Source organism: Plectropomus leopardus, chromosome 18 (genome assembly GCF_026936395.1).
Source record: "Plectropomus leopardus strain MGB_pleo_1.0 chromosome 18, ASM2693639v1, whole genome shotgun sequence".
NCBI classification, from domain to species: Eukaryota; Metazoa; Chordata; class Actinopteri; order Perciformes; family Serranidae; genus Plectropomus; species Plectropomus leopardus.
Window position 1 is genome coordinate 22,392,911 of NC_142193.1, and position 21,729 is coordinate 22,414,639.

The 21,729-nt window shown below is 38.4% G+C and overlaps 2 protein-coding genes across 4 annotated transcripts; one reads left to right on the forward strand and one right to left on the reverse strand.

Annotated features, from left to right (window-relative positions):
- Positions 1 to 569: 569 nt before the first annotated feature.
- Positions 570 to 4,130, reverse strand: LOC121956268 (myeloid-associated differentiation marker homolog). The gene is made up of 2 exons (XM_042504405.2): positions 3,631 to 4,130; positions 570 to 2,060 (listed from the first exon to the last, which is right to left on the reverse strand). Exons 1-2 carry the CDS (start codon positions 3,895 to 3,897, stop codon positions 1,470 to 1,472), a joined length of 858 nt encoding a protein of 285 aa, XP_042360339.2. The 5' UTR covers positions 3,898 to 4,130; the 3' UTR covers positions 570 to 1,469.
- A 4,003-nt stretch (positions 4,131 to 8,133) lies between these two features.
- On the forward strand, positions 8,134 to 21,048 carry LOC121956270 (lipopolysaccharide-induced tumor necrosis factor-alpha factor homolog). 3 transcript variants are annotated; one of them, XM_042504408.2, is made up of 5 exons: positions 8,134 to 8,285; positions 18,362 to 18,515; positions 18,765 to 18,806; positions 20,359 to 20,503; positions 20,652 to 21,048. In XM_042504408.2, the coding sequence occupies exons 2-5, from the start codon at positions 18,377 to 18,379 to the stop codon at positions 20,755 to 20,757; spliced, it is 432 nt and encodes a 143-aa protein (XP_042360342.1). In that variant the 5' UTR covers positions 8,134 to 8,285; positions 18,362 to 18,376; the 3' UTR covers positions 20,758 to 21,048. The 3 variants fall into 3 exon arrangements, with proteins under 3 accessions (XP_042360342.1, XP_042360343.1, XP_042360341.1); XM_042504409.2 differs by lacking the exon at positions 8,134 to 8,285 and adding an exon at positions 9,357 to 9,434; XM_042504407.2 differs by lacking the exon at positions 8,134 to 8,285 and adding an exon at positions 13,842 to 14,000.
- The last annotated feature ends 681 nt before the right edge of the window (positions 21,049 to 21,729 follow it).

Here is a 21,729-nt window from a genome sequence, read left to right on the forward strand (position 1 = left end):
CACAATTTTTTTTGATTATTCCAATGAATGAGGTATGAGGCAGAGATGACGTCTGCTACTTGCCTCTGCAAAAAAAAAAAGAAGATCTCTGTATTAAACTTACATAGACTACTTACACTAAAGTGGGAAGTTAAATTAAAGCACATTCAAAATAAATGAATTAATGTAAAGTTATACATCATGACTGGTAATGCATTAGAGACGTTTTGTGGGGCGGGGTGTCAAGAGTCGCCACATTATGCAGAAAGTATCAAAACTCCTAAAAATTCATTTACAGTACATGTATAAAAATCTATGGAAGTAGTACAGTGATAAGAATCACGCTGCCATCAATAAAAGCTGCTGTTTCAGGGTATGCTCACTTTGACACGCCTGTGCAAACATCATTTTAGAAGGAGAGGAGAGATCCCACTGTACCCGTTAACCATTAAACAGATTATTTAACCACTGAACACATTACTCATTGATTAGTCATTCATTATGTCAAGGTGTTATTTGTTACTGAGGTGCTCAAACAACCCAATAATAGTCACACCCACGATGATGTAAGAAGGCAGAACAACTCCACACTTCATTCAGATTTTTATTCAGATTTCACACATTGAGATTGACGAGAATATGCACTGGATGAGTTTGCATACATAGTCACAACAATTGTACCAATGAATAAAAATCAAGAAGAAAGAACAGGTAAAGAGGATTGGGCTTACATCCTCCTGACATTAAAAGTCATAGGTGTAGATGTTTTTTCAGGACTTTTATTTTGACAAAAGTAAAGACATTTACACCACAAATTGACAAAGATGAGGAAAAAATTGATGCATTAAAATTTACCAGAATGCAGGAAGTTTTGGACCCCCAAACCACCAGTCTCATATGTCGATGCTAAAACAAAACCTACCCCCTTAGACACAGCCACATATGTTTTATGTCCTCGAAGAAGTCATCATTAAGACTAGGAATGCACAATAATATTGGCACATCATTTGTAACAGCCGATGTTGGCTTCGAAATGAAATATCAGAACTGGCAAACATACTGATAATATGAGCATGTCATTGGAAACTGCCAGTATCAGCTCCAAAATGACCAGTGACACTTTTTGCACAATGATTGAATATGACAAACATTGAAAAGCATTATTTTATGTCTCCATCTGCTCGTGTGCCATCATGATAAGAGTATGCGTAATATGATAACTTTAATATGACTTGATGATCACTACAATTATGTGGGAAAAAGTAGATATATTGACATTGGTCATCTGCCAAATGAGTTTTATATTGTTACATTGGATATCTGCAAAAAAAATCCAATTTTATCACTAATAATAACAGATAAAAGTCACCCTCATCCAAAATCCACAACGAACCAGTGTGTTGGCATCACCGTGAAAATAACAGAAATAAAGAATGTAAACTGCTTTATCAACTTTGTTTCAACAGCTAAAATATAAGACGATTAGCAGCTTATGTTGTGGTGTGGAAGAACTGCAGCTTAAAAGAATAAATCGTATCTGCAATGTAAGTACCCAGATTAAAAGCAGTCATGAAAGAGATAACCACTAAATTATCCCAGGGACATCCTCTGAATCCTGAGCAATAGTTCGGTCTGGGATTGTTCTTGAAGCTGTACAGCGGCCAGATGACTACAGCTGTGAGATACATCAACACCGCTAATCCGTTGCAGACTGTCAGGATTTTGTCAAACGGTATGGGGAAGAGATGAAGAAGGCGGCCGATAGTGAGAATAATGACAAGGAGGGCAAAAATGAAGCAAATGGAGTAGACAGCAACACACCACTGGAGCCCTGGATAATTAGAGTACTGACTTCTGTTCAAGCAGATGAAGATGATGCAGGCCACGAAGGCCTCCAGAACCTTGAGGAGGCCTGGGATTGAGGACATGAATCCAGTGATCTCACCAGCTTTAGCCCGAGTTAACCCGACCTCAGCAGCGTACAGGATGAAGGCCAGACAGGAAATAACAGTGGCACCAATCTGTTTGCCGCAACTGGGGCAAGTGTAGTAGTAGGGATAGATAATGGATGCTGCCAGCACCTAAATAGGAGAAAGATGAGACGCAAAAGTAAAATGATTTTGTCTTTAGGATACACTCTTAATATTTCCTTTTCTTTTGCAGTACTCACACATGAACCAAGTGTGGATTATGAGTACAACAAGAGCCAAGTTGTGTAAATCCTTTAGCATTAGTAAATAGTAAACATGCATAGCTACAAAAGCCAAATGTCAAAGTAAAACATGAATATCTAAAGATGTTTTGGGGTGTTGTGGCTGTATAAAAAAGAAGTCCCACGTGTCCAGTTAAAGCTCTGATATGGGGTGATTAAAGGTCCAGTGTTTAGGATCTTGTGGTATTTGGTGGTGAGGCCGCAGAATTGTGCAACCATTTAGGACAACTATGATGACTGACAAAAAAATGCGAATGGGCCTGTCTAGAGCCAGTGTTTGGTTTTTCTGTTCTGGGCTACTGTAGAAACAACATGGCAGACTCAGTTGAAGTGGACTTCCTTCCCCTTAATTTAAGGGAATGAAAACACAACAAGCAGTATTTTCAGGTTATAATATACTAAATGACAAAAATAGTTATGATGGCCATATACCATTTCTACAAATAGATTCCCCTACAAATTGTACCCTAAAACTTGTTAATTAAAGATTCTGCTGAAGTATTTATGTTGGAAAACACAGCTTGCACAGTTGTTTTCTCAACAACTGCATCATTGAGTTTTGGGGGGATGTGGCTTCGCTTCCTTGGGTACCCTTCTGTTTAGCTTGTATTAAGGATTGCGAGTATATTGTGTTATGTTTTCACTCAAAAATCTTGACTTTTGTTGATACTGTATTCATTTCAAATTTGTGCTTATTTGTTTTGTTTTAACTCTCTTTTCTTAGCTAAAATAAAGAGTATTTCCAACGACAGTAACCTCAGCGACAAGTCTACTTGCAACAGTTTTGTCCTCAAGACATCTGTAACAGTGGGGGTGGCTGCCCCCCTGGTGAAAACAGTTAGAGGCAGACATTACTGGCTTTAAGAGGCACTGGTGCCCTCATTATTTAAGCTAACGTGAAAGTATCGGTATCTTGTGAAACTAGACAACCTAGGCCATCCATTAATATCAACAATGCCGGTATAGCTTGTTATTCAGGGGGCTAAATAATGCTCCATTTCATGCTCTATTTACGTACTCCTTCAGATTAAAGCCATATGTCAATCAAATAAAGTAAGCCAACCAGCTTATTTGAACAATAGATGACCAAACACATGTATAAACAGATACATAACACATATGATTAACTCAAAATAAGAACTGTACCACTATCAGTCTGTGTACATCGTCATCATCATAAATAGTAACATTAACTTAAAATAAATTGAAGTATATCAGTATTTGATACTACTTTGATACTCTCCATACCAAGAGTTTTCAACTGTAGCCAATACTACAGCAGCATAATTGAATTGCTGAAATTCAGTTATGGCTTTCAGTTTTGGTGCACCGCCCTGTGATTTTCAGTGGCGTCTGGCCACCACTATAAAAAGTTTCTTGGGGCACCACTGATCTGTAGACAAAGACAAATAACAGGAGAGTAAAATAATGGCACGCACCATTAGAGTAGCCAACATGGCATAAGCGGCAGTGAAATCTTCCCAGGAGATGGGCAACTTATTGCCGAGGCTGATGAACTCCAGGATGAGTATGAGCAGAGTGACACAGAAGCAGAAGCACCATGTGAACATGCACCAAGTCCAGAAGGACTGCGTCGTGTGGCCCACTGATGCCACCAGGCTGAAGGAGATACAGGTGAAAATCACCTCCAGTATCCGCACGATGCCCACTGGCGCCGTCAGTTTCCCAAAGTCCAGTGTAACCATGGTGATTGTAATCCTGTGGACAGCTTACTGTGGATCTGGACGGATCTATACTTAGACAGTCTTTCACTGGCTCGTGTCCTCTATTCCTGTCGATTTTTTTTTCAAATAGCTCTTTGTCTCTTCAGTCCTCGCCCCTCATCCTGTTAGTGCAACTGTCAGTCCAAGAAAGTATGCGGTGAATGTGTACCTTTGACCGCTCCCTTGTTGCCGCCCTTTCTGACCTTCTTCCTCAAATAGCTAGTAATCAAACATTTAATGCGCATGTCCTTGAGTTGGAGGAGTGTTTGTGTAGGAGGGGGAGTAGTATCCGTTGTTCACTTCCATTTACTTATCAGTTGCATGCATGGTCAATAAAATAATTCAGATATTTTACAACGCTTGTGTAGGCAGTGACAGGAACTGCAACGTATGACGCAACCTTGTACTTAAGCTTATTTCTCATCCGTCATGTTTGTGTACTTAACGGCTTGCCCACCCATCAATAGCTGAAATCTGTAAATGTGTTACAGGATGCTGAACAGGAATTGGGTTTTAGTGCTGCAGCAGAACAATGTGTGATGCACAGTACAGGTGGGAAAGAGGGTGGGGCTTTCTTTATGTTTGAAAATGACATTTGTTTTTCTTTGGATATGAAAGGTAGGTGTGAGATACTTTAAAGGAAACGGGATCCAAGATTTAGGATGAACAGTACATATGCTTTTGAAAACATGGACTAATCCACAAAGGGCTATAAATAACTGTTCCTAATTGAAACCAATTTACTTCCAGTTGCTTGCACACACTCACATATAATTTAATCTTAAAGTCATCTAAAAATTTCCTATTGTCTATCTCTGAATGAGCTATTTATCTTCCAGATGTGAGATGAATGCATTAAGGGAGTATCAGGCTCTCATCTCAGACAGTATAATTGTCTTGTGTCAGGTTAAGCAATGGAGAAGTAAATGTAGCCGATTTAACCTGCTAACAAAATTATTGAAAGGGAATGTGGATTAACTTTTAAACAGTTCATAATTTCTGATACATAATAGTGTGTACGCACCAGTCGGGCACATACACATACTTTTGCCGTAGGCTTGGATAATAAGGTGCTATATATGCCTTTGCACCTTCTGCAGAACAGTAAGGGTCTTGCCAAGGCAAAAGGTCTTAACTTCCATTTGATTTTTCACTTTGTTGTTGATTACAGGAAGCAATATACTGTGTTATAATAACTATCACCTCTATAGAATGCAGTAATATATCACAATACACCTAATATATCACAAATAAGGATAAATTAATCAATTTGTTGGGTTTATATAAAACTCTTTACTTTATTTGTCTTTTGATGTTCCATTGCACATCACATCACTAGAACCAACTTGGATAAACTGATATTAAATAAAAATAAAAAACAAACAAACACACAAACATGAAATAAACCATAGACTGTAAATTAAGGTACACTCAGACTGTTCAAAAATGAAGCCAAAATGTCCGGGATATGGCTGCTGCTGTCTTGAGCTGGTGACGCCATTGCAGTAGCAACCTCAGCGGTCTCAAGTTCCCACCAAATTGGCAATGCGCCATTGATCGTAAGCACACAGATTGACACACTAGCTATCAGTCATGACATGAAATCCCCGTCATATAGTATCAAATAACTAAAGACAATCGTACCAGAAAAATCAACACTTAAACTTTTATCAGCATGATATAAATACCTAAAATGACAGAAAGCATGTTTGGGACAAATGGTTTTGTCATGTATTTTTTAGTCTTATAGGTCGGTCCATGTCCCCTTTGCTAGCAGCTGGCCATCAGAGGGCGATTGAGATGCTTTGGCATCACATTTGGGGAGCTGAGGTGCTGTTTGAGATGCAAAGGGCTTATTCTAAGCTAACAACAACACAACTAATCTTATTTTCAGGTGATTTTACACTAAAGGAAGCACACATATTGTATTATATTCAATTTCTGCCCACAAATCCCCCTTAATCGTACACCTCTTCCTGTAGTTGCAGGATGTTGCTTTCATTTCTCAGGACTTTTCATAGTTAGGCCAAACACAACTTACTATTTTCAACAAAAAACAACCCAGTAGACACTGAGTATTTGTTGACATAATGGAGCAGGTCTTTTTTGTTCCAAAAATACCAAAGAAATTTTTTTGACTGGTATTTAGTTAAGGTCTTTGGTCGTTGTATAGCAGAATAAATGTCTTAAGTTTTGAGATGTCAACACTCAAATTGAAGGTGAAAATTAGTTTTATATAAAGATCAGTTTGGCATCAGGGCAGGTGCAATGATTAACTAACAGAGTAGCTCCTCTACTTCTCTTCTACTACTACTACTTCTCCGATGCCACAATCATAACTGTCACTGATTCTTTTGTTGAGTGTTTCTCCTTTGTCAGTTCAGTATTCACTGTTTCTATGTGTCACCTTCTGCAGTCTAAACCACGCTTTTATGACTAAATGGCTTAACAAACACAGCTCACATTGTTGTCAGTGTTTGTAAAATTAGAAGAATAGAAAACACGCTATTTAAGATAATTTCTTATCATACTGATAATAGAGGTTTTCAAGGTATGGCCCCGCAACCACAGAGGAAAGATAAGTCACTTTAATTTTCATTATCAAAAGGTTGCTGCATTCCTTTACACATACAGTAGCACTGAATAGCATGCAGGAGCATTAAACTGAGACCTGAACCAGAACCACACCTGACCCACTGTTATTGAAGTGTGCAGACTTTCTCACCAGACATCCCAGTGTTACTGTAAAAGCCGAACTGGTGCTAGTTGAGAACAGAGTCATCAGATATCCCACAATGACTTAAGATGAAAGATTGGAAAGTTAAAAGGTTTGAGAAGCACTCAGGGTTTGGCAGCCTCTAATAGTCTGGCACTATTTTCTCTGCTCTCTTGCTCCCCCCTGTGGATCACAGTGTGAAATCTCCAGAGTGCAAAGGTAGATGTTAAAACCCTTACATTGTTGCTGTACTTAAGCTCATATGTTTGCTGTTGTGCCATCACGATACACTCAAGTGCACAAAGCCACACACTCAAAATAGTTTATGTATAGAATCGCTGAACCAAGCAGCCACCATTGGGGAATCACAGTTAACACCATTTAAAGGAGCTGAGTGTAACTTTTAGTGGCATCTAATGGTGAGGATTACAGATTGGAACCATCTGAAATTCTTATATGTGCCAAGCCTGAACTCCAGGTTAAAAATTTCAGTGTTCATCGTTCAGGAGCTTTTTACCAGGAGCTGAGTTATCCAAAGAGGTCTCCTCCTCTCCAAAAAAAAAAAAAAAAAAAAAAATCCAGTGATTCAAACCTGTAGAAGAAAAAGAAAGCCACTGCAAATCAGTGTTTCTCCAATGCTCTTGATAGCCAAGCACCTACTTACAATAACCATGGCAGGAGGCCCTGTGACCTCGCAAAACATGTCTGTGGCCACAACTATTTGCATGTTCCAAGCAATTGCTGAAACATGGTGCACTCTATAGATGTATCTACACCCTATGAAGATATAAACTGCTCATTCTAAGGCAATGAAAACACAACAACTTATTTTCAGGTGATTATAATCTAAAGAAAACGTAACTCATAATATTATATTCCATTTCTGCCAATATATCCCACTGAATCTTGCACACTGGACGTTTAAACTGCGTGCTGTTGAAAACCTTTTACCTTAATAGATTCTACAGATTTTTTAATTGAGAAAAATGCTGACACTGTGAAGACGTTATTGTGCATTAACAGCAGCCAATTTCATTGTAGAACTGAGGCCAACGTGAAGCAATTTGTACATTAAAAAGACTTTCCACTGACAAACAAACTCCCATTTTTGTCATCTTTATTTGAACCTGGATATTGATTGATGTCCTGCTGTTCACCCCCAGCTCCCTGCCTCTGTTCATCCTGGTCCACATCTTTACGGCTGCTTATCTTTTACTTTCAGAACACCATTTGTTTAACCAAAGCTTGTATAGAGGGTACACTGTGACAAGAAACTAGAATGAAAGATTGAGGACAAAAAATAGATGACAAGGTGGAGGGGAGTCGAGCAGCCATCAGGGCGTGGAGGCCAGACAAGAGGGCCATAATGCTGTGAAAAGATTATTAGTCTGTTTTTTTTAGGAAGCTAACTACGGAGAAAAGTGAGAGAGGAAAATCTGTTTTGTGTCTGACTGTCCTTGAAGACATTTCCTTATTGGTATATGGGTTTGTCTCTTCCAGGCTCCAGACAGTGTGCGTATAAATCCTGTCCATGCATGTCTCGCATCCCATCAAGAATCCATCCATGAAAACTGCCACAATATCACTGACCACACGGGGAGTGAGCTGTGGATCACTGGAGGTATGGACTCACCAGTATAGACTCGTCCCTCAGGTATGTCCTTACTCTACCTCTGACCCTGTACTGTTAGTTTATTCCAATCCAGTCGCCAAACAATGCTGGCATTGGACGTTTCTGCAACCTATGGATGCCTTACATTTAGAAAATCACTCTGTAGTCGATTCGTTGAATCTCTACATTTCAACAACGCTGTGTTTAACGTGGATAAGGATAAGGCACAACAACCACTTGGTTATGGTTAGGAAAAAGATCATGTTTTGGCTTAAAATACCAAAACAGGTTAAAGCAGCATTGTTTTGGTAAAAAAATATCAGCTTTTCACGGCACTATCTCCATGCAGGATTCATGACAAAACAGCCACATTTGGAGCCTAAAAGCTGACAGAAACAGCAATGACTCGCTAAATAAAGAACTGGTGCTGTTGTTTGTTGCTCTCGAACAGAGGTCTGCAGCTTTGCAGATGTCTTGTCGAGGTAACACCATCCCCTCCGCCTCCCCATGACAAAGTCAGCTCACATACTACGGCTCTTTAGATGCTTTGATATGATACATGTGAATGTCCCAGTGTCGTATGTTTTGTACGCTTGTATTACAAAAAGCTCTGAAACTGTAAAAAGAAAAAAACGTTTAAAAGCGTTCACAGTCATGTTTGCCAGCCATGACAATGTTGCAACAGATAGTATTGTTTTCATTTTATGAGTCTGTGTGTGTGTGTGTGTGCGTGTGCGCGTGTGTCATCATGACAAAATTTGGTCGTGGTGACAGTTGTTAAAGGGGAACTACCATAGGCTGTTTTGAGTATTTGGCCAGGTGTTGAAATGTCTGTCTGTCTGTGGACAGATTTTTTTCAACACAATGGCATCGTAACAATGCGAAATGCAGCAACGAAACATTTCGGATGTGTAGTTGAGATCAAATGAAGGATGAATTAGTTGATGGGCCTTGTCCGAGTAAGGGGATAGGAAGTAAAAAGGGGGGCTGTGCTTTGCTTCTTTACGCCCCCGACTTGCATTTGTTTTACATTGCGGGTTGCTGTATCCTCACTAGAGGAGTCCCATAATAATGGTCCATTGTTTATCATCTTCCTGCGATTTTTTGTTTAAGAAGAGTTGCAAGATATGGACAACATGAGCCTTTTTACAAAGATGCCCCTGCATACAGCCTACTCCTAAAGAAATGAAGGTACGTATGATGTCCAGTTTCTCGTGTTTATTAATGCCATGTCATATGATCAACATTACTAAATAAGCACCAAGACACAAACAAATAAAACTCTTGTTCTTAAGTACAATGTTTCCTAATCTTCAGGTATGCAGGCAAGCATAATACAGATTCAAAAATACAAAGTTTGCATTCTGAACACAAGACAAACGATATCTTCTCTGGATCATTAAAAAAAAGTAATAGTACAAGGCAGTCACAGAGTTTCTGAATGGTTATGAATTATGTGAGATCATGTGCCATCACAGCTTCACTCATGTGGAGGCGCCATTGAACAGGGAAACTTTGAAGTAACAATCATAAGCTGCAGCTATCAACAGTTTTCTCAAATTTCACCCAAGGTCATTCTTTCTTTATCTTTTCCCACCAGCTGCACCTTACCAGTTAGACTTATACACACCAACACGTGATTATCGTGCAGGAAAAACTTTGCGCCTCCTCCTATCCGGGCTGCTGTCTTTCATAATCAACTTTTCAGAGCTGAAAGGGACTAAAAAGTGGCTAAAAGACATGTTAAGTTTAGCAAAAACAGCAGGTATCTTCTCTTCTGCCTTTGACTCTCTTTGGAGTTCCTTTGTATTTAATTTACTTTCTGATCCTCTATCCTTTTTTTTTCTTCTCATAACTGAAATAAACACCTCTAAGTTATACAAGTAATATCTAGACTGTGATAAAAATTAACAAATCTAGGTTCCCTGCGAGTCCGAATTCCTGGGTGTGGGATTCTTGGACGCTCTCTGTGTGTTCTGGTAGACATCCTGTTGAAGTGTCCTCAGTTGACTCCACATTATGCTTCCCTGTGAAGGAAGTTGGGGTGGGGGGGGACTAGTTTCAAACAATTTTAATGTGATTCTGCTGACCTCTAGTGGCTGTATATGAAAAATACGCAGTTATTTTCTCTGGATTGCCTCTCAATGTCGGCCTGTAATTTTCACTGTGGCTATAGTGCATTCCAGATGTGGTATGCAAAGTGCTTGTGATAGTCCTGTGACCTCTTTCTGACTGTCACCAGGCCTTCATATGTCAAAGTCATGTGTTTAGAGGTGGATCATTCACACTCACTTAGTGAGTAAGACATTTCTCAATAACTCAGAGGTATAAGAGAAATCCTGATTGGGTAGTACAGAACTATTCACATATTGCTTTACTTTACCTTGATTATTTATTGTTACATAAGCCTGTGGGGATCATGTACTTGGTTGAGTCGATGTGTGTATGTGTGCTTTCTGCTGTCTGCAGCTACTCTTGAAAACTATTGGACTAGTCAGCCATATTTTATGTGCACATTTATGATTATGTTCTTAAAGACTTGACGTGATTCACAGTTGTCAACTCCCAACTCCACGCTTCAAAAAAAAAATCCTCCAAAAGTAAATAGAACAATATCAAGAATAAAGTATGAAAAAAATGAAAGTGCCAAAAAAAATCAGATAAACAAACCTGCGTGAACAAACTTTTTCAGTTTACTTGTCAAACAGTTCAAACTAGCTGGGCCAGACAGCCAGTCAGAAAGGGGTGCCACCCGGGTCGGCTAATCAGATTTCAGGGGTGGCCCGTGCTACCCCGGCCACTCCCTAGCCTCGTCCCTTTCCTGCTGCCACCTTGATTGTAAGTGAGCCAGGAGAGACAACTCAGGCCTTTAGAAACACTGCTCAGCCTTGGTTCCAATTTTTTGAGTGGCCACTTGTGGTATTGTGGCAAAACAGTACCCCATGGTCCCAAAAAAAAAAAAAAAAGATTTTCCATAGACCACCAGTATTATCGAGAAGTCTGTAAAGCTGTTGAAAGGACAGCTTAAAATACAAACAAGGTCAGTTTTGACTCGTTCTGTTCAGAATGTTTGATCCTTGAAGGATTAAATTTGCAAAGCTTTCCTCAAGCCAAGTGAAGCAATTTAACATTTTTGACACCATCACAATGTCTGTCAGCTGAGCAGTAACTCGTGGGCAAAGCCAGCAGGTGAAACACTGCACATATTCAGCGGGCCACATACTGCAGAAATAAACTGGGCATGTGTGCCAGGCAATGACCTGGTTTTGGTCAGGTTGCGACCTGGTTTTGGTCCTTTCTCTGCATGGTATTATACCATGCTTGGAGAACAAAGTTTTTGCTTGTACAGTTATATAGCCTCGGAGATGTTGTTGACATGGTCATTAGGAAGGCTTAGCAGTTACATTGTTACTTTCTTTGTTTGTTTTAATGGAGTTTATTCTTACTTTGTTGTGCTGTGACCTATAGTTGGAGTTAATATGTTAAAAAATCAGTAATTTGTGACATGGAAAAAAGATTTATAGCTGTGTTTTGCTTATTAAACATAAATTCATGCTCATAATTATACTCTAATGTCTGAAAAGTACTTTGGCTCATCTGCTGGAATTTCAAGAATTGTTTAGAGTGGCTACGATCAGCTTGATCATTGAGAATTCGGCTGCCTGGCAGAGATCTGCCTTACACAAAGTGCACTGTCCTAGTTTCTCATTGTAATACTATAAACTTAAATTGCTCTGCAGGTGGCTTGAAGCCACACTCCTTCACATGAGTCATACTGTTTCGCAAGACCATAAAAGTGACTTTTTATACCAGTAATTTTCCATTTTATTTTCTAGGTAAACTACCCACTGATCTTTCCCACCATAATGACTATAACTATGGCTATGACTATGGAAGCAGATAAGTGACAGAAGTATTTGAATTTTAATTCAAATGAACAAGGCCAGATTCAAGTCCAAAACTTCATATTAAAAAAATTCAAATAACATGCTACCAAGTGCAATCAGACTGACTTCTGGGCTATCTGAGCATAGAGTGTAAGTCATGCGATCCAAGAAAGCGACTCAAAAATTGAAATCTAGGGAGAACAACAGGACTCCAATAAATTGAATGAAGGTATCAAAAGCAGATACTGCCCAAGCTTGCTTTGTATTTACCAAACCCATGCACAAAGCCGTGATGCATATTAAATAAAATGCACTGCAGGAATTACATGATGCCAACAGCAGCAACATGTCCAAGCAATCGCAGTCTTCATAGTAGCTGGTGATTTTAAATCAACTCATCCTTCAACTCCCAAAAGTAGCAGGAGCATGGACTAATCTAATTTTGTTTTTTTTAAATTTGTTGAAAAAATGACAAATAAATCTACCTTCTACCTGCTTTTATTTAAAAAAATAACATTGGAGTCTGACTCTGAAGAGAGCAAAGATAGGCTTCACTTTCAGTCAGGGAAAAATGAGTTTGAGAAATAATGAGCATACAACTGGATAAATGAGACCTGGATTATACTATGCAAGTTGTGTGAAAGTTTGTAAACAGAGGTTTTGACATATTGTTGCTATTATATGTGGTTTCCAGTCAGTCAGTAAATCATTATGGTTGCGTTTTCCATGAATCCGAGAAAAAAAAAGTCTTCTTCACTTTTCTCATGTTACACAGCCTGATTAATTAATTATTTATTTCATTTCATTTATTTATTTAAAGGGACACAGCATATTAATGAACATCAATATAAAATAAATATGTAAATATGCAGGAGTTAGCACAATTGCTAATTTACATCCGCAGCCCCTTGGCAGGTAACAGGTTAAAGAAATAGGGAGGGAGAGAAAAGAGAAGACGGAAAACAACAACAGAACAACAAAATGGTCATTTTTGGGGGGAAAGTTTTCCCTTAACTATTCACTGGCCTTAAAAATTCACATACTCACAGTTTCTCTCATGTAGCTTCCATATGAGCAGATGAGACAACTTTCACTTTATCATAAAAAAACTGTCAGCTGAATTTCACACTTGGTCTAACTGAACGTTAACAGTTAAAACGCAAAGTTGTCTGTGAGAAGAAGGGGGGCTGGCCTTGTGTTTTTTTCCAACTACACACACATGATTTTCATTAAGTGAGTCAGACTGAGATAGCATTAGACAACAGGAAACAGGACGTCTTTAAAAGACGACGAGTAGATGTGGAGGTTGGTAAATATTTTACATCTCATAAACAATTGTAATTTATTTTATTGATCTTGAGAAACGTTTGGGCCCTTTGACCTGAAGTGGTCTGAGACACAGTGTTCTCTAATGTACTTTCCTCAGATATATGTTGATAAATGTGACTTTCCAGGATTGCTGACTAGTCAGTGGCTGGTCAGTGAAATGACGCGTTATCTGAGGTCAACAAAGAAATCTTTGTTCTTGGCAAATACCCGTCTCTTCCCCTTTTTTTCTGGGTTCTGTATTCATGACTCTTATAGCCATACTGCTCATTATTTGAACAGAATTTAAAAACAAACACTGTTATGCCATTCGGTTCATTATGGTCAGACCCACCCATTTTCATGGAATTAAAGGGAGGGGAAAAGGGGGAGGGGGCATCGTGAAGTTGTAGGACTACAGTCACTCCACCGAAATACAGGAAATACCTTCCTCTATTTTTCTTCCGTCAGTACTCTTGCTTTTACTGCGTTTGCCTCACTCAGGAAAAGGCAGCTCAACCACAGAGGGTGTGTGACTCTCTCTTAAATTGACAGAAAGTGATAGGTAAGTAAATCTAATTTCAAACATTTGTGATTATATAATCAGCGTCTGTTGCCATCATGTTACCAGCTTTCTGTTTTCTGTTTTGTTAAAACTTGTTTAGCTGATTTTATTTCACCTCTGTATAGAAAAGATGCAAAAAAATAATAATAACTGTAGTTATGTTTTTCGGTCAGAAAACGGTGATGTAACCTTTATCCAGCCACATCGTCCAAACAAAACGGGGCGAGGCGTAAGTGCGTGCAGTGGTGAATTAATGCATGTGGCTCATGTTGCTCTAATTGATTTAGGATGGATTTATGATGAGACAGAGGAAGTCTTGCAGGGACTGGGCCTGTTCGCTGTGAGCGGCAGACTGACCAGCGTACACTGTGGCACTACATTCTTCTATAATATCAAACTACAGCACTTAAATATGCTGGCCACATCATCTCCGAAACCAGCTCTTTAGCATCTGGATGAGTACAGAGCAGCATTATCAGGGCAACGTGCTTTAAACCTCAAGCTCTATTGCCCCATGCCTCTTCCACTAAGCAAATGACTGACATGGTTGATTGCTTCTGTTCTCTGTTTCCATCTGCCTGTCAGTGACCAATAGCTTCTGTTGCAATACTACAGTTTAACATCCTCAATGGTGGAAAGTTACTGAATACAGCTGCTCAAATACTGTAGAATTTTAAGGAATTTGCTCTAGTATTTGCTTTTATTGCCACTTGATACTTCTATATTCCAGGGCGAAGTGTATTTTCTTTTTCACAACATTAATGACTACTTATTACTTACTTATGACTTATTACTACTTTATTATTTATGGATGATGTACTGTTATAGATGGAGTGACTGCTATCAGTAAATAAGATAGTTTATATTAGCTTCATCCTGAGCAACTACAACACCAAATTGCAGTAACAGAATAGAACAGAATAGAATATACAGTCAGGTGGAATATTTTTATACACTGAGTACATTGTTTTGACACTAATCAGTGCTGTAGTACTAGAGGTTTATCTTGGTCTCAATACAACAAATGTTGTCTCCTCTTGGCATTTTCCACATTTCCACTTAGTGTAGTTTTGTTCTCTAAAAAAGAACTCAGAATTTGTATTTTTAAGAACACAGCTGTAGGGTTAATCAATTAATTACCTGTGCACAAAAGGAGTGCTGAATAATGATGTTTAAGTTGATTTTAGCTCCTTTGCAGTGGTGTAGTGGTAGATGAGGAAGTTGATGCACTACTAAGTTGGTTGGTATGCTACCAAGGAAATGATTTATATATATAGATATGTGTGTGTGTGTGTGTGTGTGTGTGTGTGTGTGTGTGTGTGTGTGTGTGTGTGTGTGTGTGTGTGTGTGTGTGTGTGTGTCAGTGTCAAAGGCTTTTTGGCTGATAGATCAGTATACTGTAAACACGCAGAAAAAAGGTGGGTATTCCCAGTATACCTGGGCATGCCCTCCACTACACTACTGCTCCTTAGTGCTTGTTTGTTCAAAGCAAACGCAGGAAAATTCTTTCACGTAAAAATAACTTCTGTGATCCCTTTTGATTGTTTTATCAAGATGTTTCTCCTAGTACGCTTATACATACGCACATATTTTTATAGAATGGCAATTAAAGACATTAATATGAACATTTCTTTTGTTTTCTTTCTGTGTTTTTTATGGAAATTTGGATCTTTCTGATTAATCTGAGGAGTATCTATGCTTACATGTTTTGCATTTTCTCTGAAGTGTCTCATGGTCAGGTCATGGTTTCGAGTTAGTCTCATCCTGCCTTGGTCTGTTCTCAGATCGCACATTCTTGATAGTGTTTAATTTTAATTTTTATTATTATTATTATTATTTTAATTTATTTATCATTTTTTGGAGGCAGTTGTATAAATACTTTTAGCATTTTACTATTGTTGTTGTGGTGGACTGTTGCACTCCTTAAGTGACTATGCCTGGTGCTATAGTTACTGTGCTGTACTTGTCTTCTGTCTTGTTGTTATGTTGGCCATGGTGGCAAATGAGTTTCCCCTTTGCCTTGCCCACCAGAGTTTCAGTCTCGGTCTTGACACGCTGTGGCTTTGTTCATGATTTGGTCTCGGTTTGGGTGTTCTTGACAACAACACTGCCAATTATACTTAAGCACTTTTCTGTATCTTGACTTGTAATGGTTTGCTTTTACATTGTGCCATAGAGGAATGAGTCCGCAAACCTGGAAATGAGTTTGTCCTTTTGCACCTCTGGTTTCCTCATCTCAAAGTCAGTATTTTAAAGGAGTTTTGGTGCTTTTTCAGATGACTAAAATAAGTTCTGTGGTCCTGTGGCTCTTGAACGTTGAAGCTGTCACATGTCTTTAAAAAGGTTGTTGCTTTAAAAAAAAAAAAAAAAAAAAAAGAATGTCATTTGGTCTAACAGCTTCTAGTTGTAGGTGGTTGTAGTTCAGCATGGTAAGTCATGCCACCTCGGTGTAGTTTTTTTTTATAGCCTTTTTACATCTGGAAATTAAATCCTAAATCCAATTAAATCATAAAAGCAGTGTTCATTAACATACAAATGTATCATAAATGTTTATTTGCCACAAAGGTTATTTTCTGCAATAATCAAAAAATCCAATGGAAAATCTGATTGGCTTTTTTTTTCAGGGCAATGTTAACTTCTGTGTTGGCCTACAGAAAAAAAAGTAAAGAAAAATGCAGCCTGTGCAGCCCTCTGTCCAGCCACTTTACTCTGATTTGTTGTCAAAAAAGCTCTAAAAACCCTCTGTAAGCCACCTGCTCAGCACCAAACACCAGGCAGACACAGTTAGCAGCTCACTAGTGAACATAGTGCAACATTTAGCAGCTAAAGATTTATAATTGGCAGTTCGTGAGAATCAGGACTCCAAACCTGAACCGCTGTCTTTGTTGGACGGTGTTGTGGGCTGTAATGAGGATGTGGAACGTGCTGTGTGCTGGGAGTGTAGATCCTCTTTAAACGTCACAGAACACAAAAGTCAAACTGTTAAGTTCTTCACTTCCTCCTGCTGCAATCAATCAATCTGATCATTTTTTGGTAACATTTTGTAGATTTTAATCACAGGAAGTGCTTGTCAGGTGTACCAGTTAGTTTCTAAACTATCTGTTCTATTTTTTCCTCCTCTGACTGCCCTTTTTCCTCCCAAAACTGTATTGATATGTTTCAGTAAATATACACACAATGATTTAAGCACCAACACCCAACCTTCCCTGGACACCCAAAAATGTAGGGAACACATAAATACATAAAAAATAGATTTAAAAAATGACAAAACAAAAATATAATAATGCTAACAGTGATAATAGTTAGAAAATAGTATATACACACACACACACACACACACACACACACACACACACACACACACATATATATATATAGAGAGAGAGAGAGAAAGAGAGAGGGAGAGTTAATAATAAATTATGTAAAAACAAAGAGCCATTGAACTGTTACCAGGATTCGAACCACTAAATAGTATACCTCGTAAAAATTATGTCTGGCTGCATTTTTAACCAAACCTATAAAAGTAAACATCATTATGGTGTTTACATTGTATTTTCAGTGGTGTAATGTAACAAAGTAAACAAAACGTCATCACAGTTATAGTACAGTAGTGTTTTTTATGGGAGTGTCTTTTCTTTACATGAGTTTTTTGTATTTCTTTCAACTTCACTTGCACTCCACTACTTCTCCTAAATAAATGACTCTACTACATTTCCCCAAAACATCTTAGTTACAACTACAAAATAGGGAAGGAAGGGAGGGAGCCGGATTCCCAGGAGTCCTTAAAATTAAATGAAATTCATTAATCTATATATAAGGCCGTAAGTTGCATTAAAATGTCTTAAAGTAGTCTTTTAAAAGTCTGATAAATGCTCAGACTTGGAGAGTAGGATTGCTTTTGTTGTTGATCATTTTTCTCTGACATTACATTGCAAAAGCTCAAAATAATAGGTAATTAAAAAAACAAACAAACTGAATGTCTCTTGCATTAACATCACCAAAAAATCATGTTTTTTGGTACAATGTTTATTTGAAAAACAAATTAAGAATCCCCCGAACCGTAAGTAACTGATGTCACATCATGCTTTTCTTCCTTCAATATTGGCTATTGTAAAATTGGTCTTCAATTTTATTCCAAGTGACCGTAAAAAGTCTTAAATCCACCACTGCTTTTTGTGCGTGTGCGTGTGTCTGTGTGTGTGTGTGTGTGTGTCTGTGTGTGTGGCAGCAAAACAAGACAATCCTAGTTTATAACGTAGTTTATATGTATGTAAGTTTATATGTAGTTTATACATTTACTTATTAACTTGGATGCCAGTTGAGCCAATTTTTTAAAGATACGAAACATTTCTCATATGCAGTAAAGACCTCTGAAGATGGAAAAGGGATACCCACCACAGGATTCAGCTCCACCATACCCTGGGCCGCCTGGCAACTACGGGGGTACAGTGCCAGGGATGTACCCTCAGCCAGGCCTCTCCCCCGGAGCCCCTCCACCTGCTGCGTACCAGGGAGGTCCGTATCTGATAATTCTGCTTCTTTTGAACTGTCATTTTTGGCTTTTAATGGGGTTTTTGAAAGTATTTTACACCTCTCTCTGGGGAAACAAATTGACCTCTGTTCTTAAATCATGCGTTGTATTTCCTGTAGGAAACATATGCAAATAGTAGCTCTGTGCTACTGCTCTTGCGTGTATTCTATGCAAAGGCACTTTGGAAATTTGTTCTGAACTGTTCTTTCTGCTTTGTGTGTTTCATCTGACAGGTGTTGCTTACGCTCCATCCCCAGTTGCACCAACGGCAACAGGTGAGATTAGGCACCTGATCCGAGATATTTCTGTCACATGTAAAACGCAATAGAGATGCACCATTTCTCAGAGCGTCAAGATGTTTTCACACATCTGTGAGCACATAGTCAATGTGTTTTCGTTGCAGTTTGTAAAGTGAGAACTGCACGGTCACACAAAGTCAGTGGGTGACTTGTACCCTCTGTGCATAACAAAAACCTATTGTTCATTGTTTCGTTTTGTGGTGTGCAGCCACATTTTGAGTACTGCTCATTGTAACAAATTTCTAACACAGGTACATTAGCTACCCAACACTAGTAGAGCTCATAAACTCTGTGCATTTACATTCATATCAATTTTTGAAGTTTTTTTTATGTTATAGTGTCTGTCTGACAATGACAGTTTCTTATTGCACAATGGGAACAATCTGAGCTGTCCTTTTTCTTTTTTTTTTTTTTTTTACCGTTTGTATGCCTCAATAAATGAAATTACAGGACAGTGGCCATAGAGAGACAGAAACACAACAGGAGCTCCTTATTAGATTACATCTGTTTCACATTGGCAGCCTCTGCTGGCGTTATTGCGTCAGTGCAGTGATACAATTTATCCTCAGATCTAGTTATGACTGCCCAGAGTGGACAAAACAAATACTGGCATTAGATATATATATATATATATATATATATATATATATATATATATATATATATATATATATATATATATATATATATATATATATATATATATATATATATATATATATATATATATATATATATATTTATATATATTTATATATATTTATATATATTATACATGAAACTGCTTTATTCTGTGTTTTCACCAGTTTAAATCACTGGGTCTGTTGGAGAGGAAGAGACCTCAGCAGATAATTCAGCTCACAGTAAAACAGCCTCCTGAGTCTGGATCTTAGGTGATCAGGGATAAAAGGTGGGCACACATATTGGGCGATGGGTGAGCGGCCTGTCTCTGAGCAGCTGAACAGCGTTGATAAAACACTGATTTTTTTTCAACGATAAACTGCTTTATTCAGTGTTTTTACTTTTTTTTAAATCACCTGTTCCGTTTGTTTTGAAAAGGAAGAGACACTGAAGGAGCCAGGATAATTTTCAGCTGGTTGCAATTTGTAATCCTCGCTGCTACATGCCATTAAATTTCTCTAAATCTTGCACACTGGACCTTTAAAAAGTTGTAGGTGTGTAGCCTTTATTCAGAACATGCTCAAACACTGAGGTACGCTGGAGTGGAGTGTAGGTGGAGGGGGTGAGAGTGGGATAAAATTAAAAGCTAAAAGCCATCTGGGGTGCAGTCGCAGAGAAAAAAAAAAAAGATAAAATCTGGCACCAGAGAAAGCTTGCCCCAGGCGCTGAATGTGCACTGAGTCTAGCCTAGGATGTTTTTAATTATAGTGATTATAGGTAAAAGCTGAATTAGATTTTGAAACAGTGATCAAATACTGAAATGGGGCACCGACCTCATTTTAAGCTTTTGCAAGTGAATATGAAGACAAATCAATATTTTTTTGTGCTGTGCATTTCTCGTCCACAGTGACTCACATGATAGTAAGACCTGCACTTCATGAAATCCCGGGACAAACTGTGTGTCCCCACTGCCAGCAGACAGTCATCACCAGGACTGAGCACACGCCCGGCCTGATGACCTGGGCCATCTGTGGTGGCCTCGCCCTCTTTGGGTAAAAACAACATTTTGGGTTCAAACTTGCTGCTTATCTACTTTGTCATGGTTTCCTTCTTATGATTTTTTAAAATCTGAATAAAAATCTTCATTACTTGAAGAAAAACAAACTCGAGAGTTACAGTTGACTTTGTTTCCTCCTGCAGGTGTTTTCTTTGCTGCTGTATCCCGTTCTGCGTCGATTCCTGTCAGGATGTGCAGCATAGCTGTCCTTCCTGCAACAGACCCATCTACATATACAAGCGAATGTAAACTGTGAATGAGGGAGAAGTCCTAAATGCTTATATGCTTATTATACTTGCTTTACAGTATTCTTATAATACTGATTAAAATTACAATACAAAAAGCACTTATTCCAATCCTGTATTCACATCTACATTGCCATTTTGTGTCTCGTTTGTGCTGCAACCTGAATGCTAATGATACATGTAATGAGGCATCACATTGCGTGGAGTTATATTCAGCTGTCTGTGAAACATTTGTACACATATAAATAAATAAATATACCAATAAAAAACAAATAAAAATCTTTTTTTTGCTGTCCGTTGGTCCAGTAGTGAATCCCTCTGGTTGTTCAGTGTCTCACGTTTTCTGCAGCATGTGTCAGCGTTTTCTTACTTCCCTTCCCGAATTTCTGTCTTATTGTGATTCATTTTGTCATTTGACTGTTTCTCATGCATTTTTTTTTCTTTTCAAAGAAGTGCATTTGTTCAAATTTCATCCTCTCTCAGAAGAGAGTAAACAAGACTGAGCGGTTACAGCCATGCTAGCAGCTCTGCGAGTATGGAGCTAAAAGCTTATTTAAGCGTGCCAACGAGCTCACAGTGAAAAGCTAACATGCCAGTGTTTAGCAGATATCATGTTTACCATGTTTATTCTCTGAGTTTACTATTCTTATACATTCAAGGCTGAGGATCCTTTTTTATGCACTTATTTGGTCATAAAACAAACTGTCCGATAAAAAGAAATGTTGGTCTGATTGCGCTGAATGAAAGGTCAGGGGACCAAAGTTATAATGATTTATCCTCTGGGGAGTCTGAACTGCTAAAATTCATTTCAGCAATCCATTAAATTATTGCCCTGGTTAATTCAAGTGCAACATTTAAGTGTTATCAGGTATTTTACAGGTTCTGACATTCTAGGTTTTAAGTAAACCAGTATGTTATGGTTAAACTGGGTTTTCACCTCTCATGGAGCCTCTGTGGGGGGGTTGGGTCACACAAT

Bases quoted from the DNA above. Each gene is read 5' to 3' on its own strand.
- LOC121956268 (XM_042504405.2), bottom strand. From the start codon at position 3,897: ATGGTTACACTGGACTTTGGGAAACTGACGGCGCCAGTGGGCATCGTG. The intron at 2,061-3,630 runs GTGCGTGCCATT...TCTCCTATTTAG, and splicing joins CCATGTTGGCTACTCTAATG to GTGCTGGCAGCATCCATTAT.
- LOC121956270 (XM_042504408.2), top strand. From the start codon at position 18,377: ATGGAAAAGGGATACCCACCACAGGATTCAGCTCCACCATACCCTGGG. The intron at 18,516-18,764 runs GTCCGTATCTGA...TTCATCTGACAG, and splicing joins ACCTGCTGCGTACCAGGGAG to GTGTTGCTTACGCTCCATCC. The intron at 18,807-20,358 runs GTGAGATTAGGC...TCTCGTCCACAG, and splicing joins AGTTGCACCAACGGCAACAG to TGACTCACATGATAGTAAGA.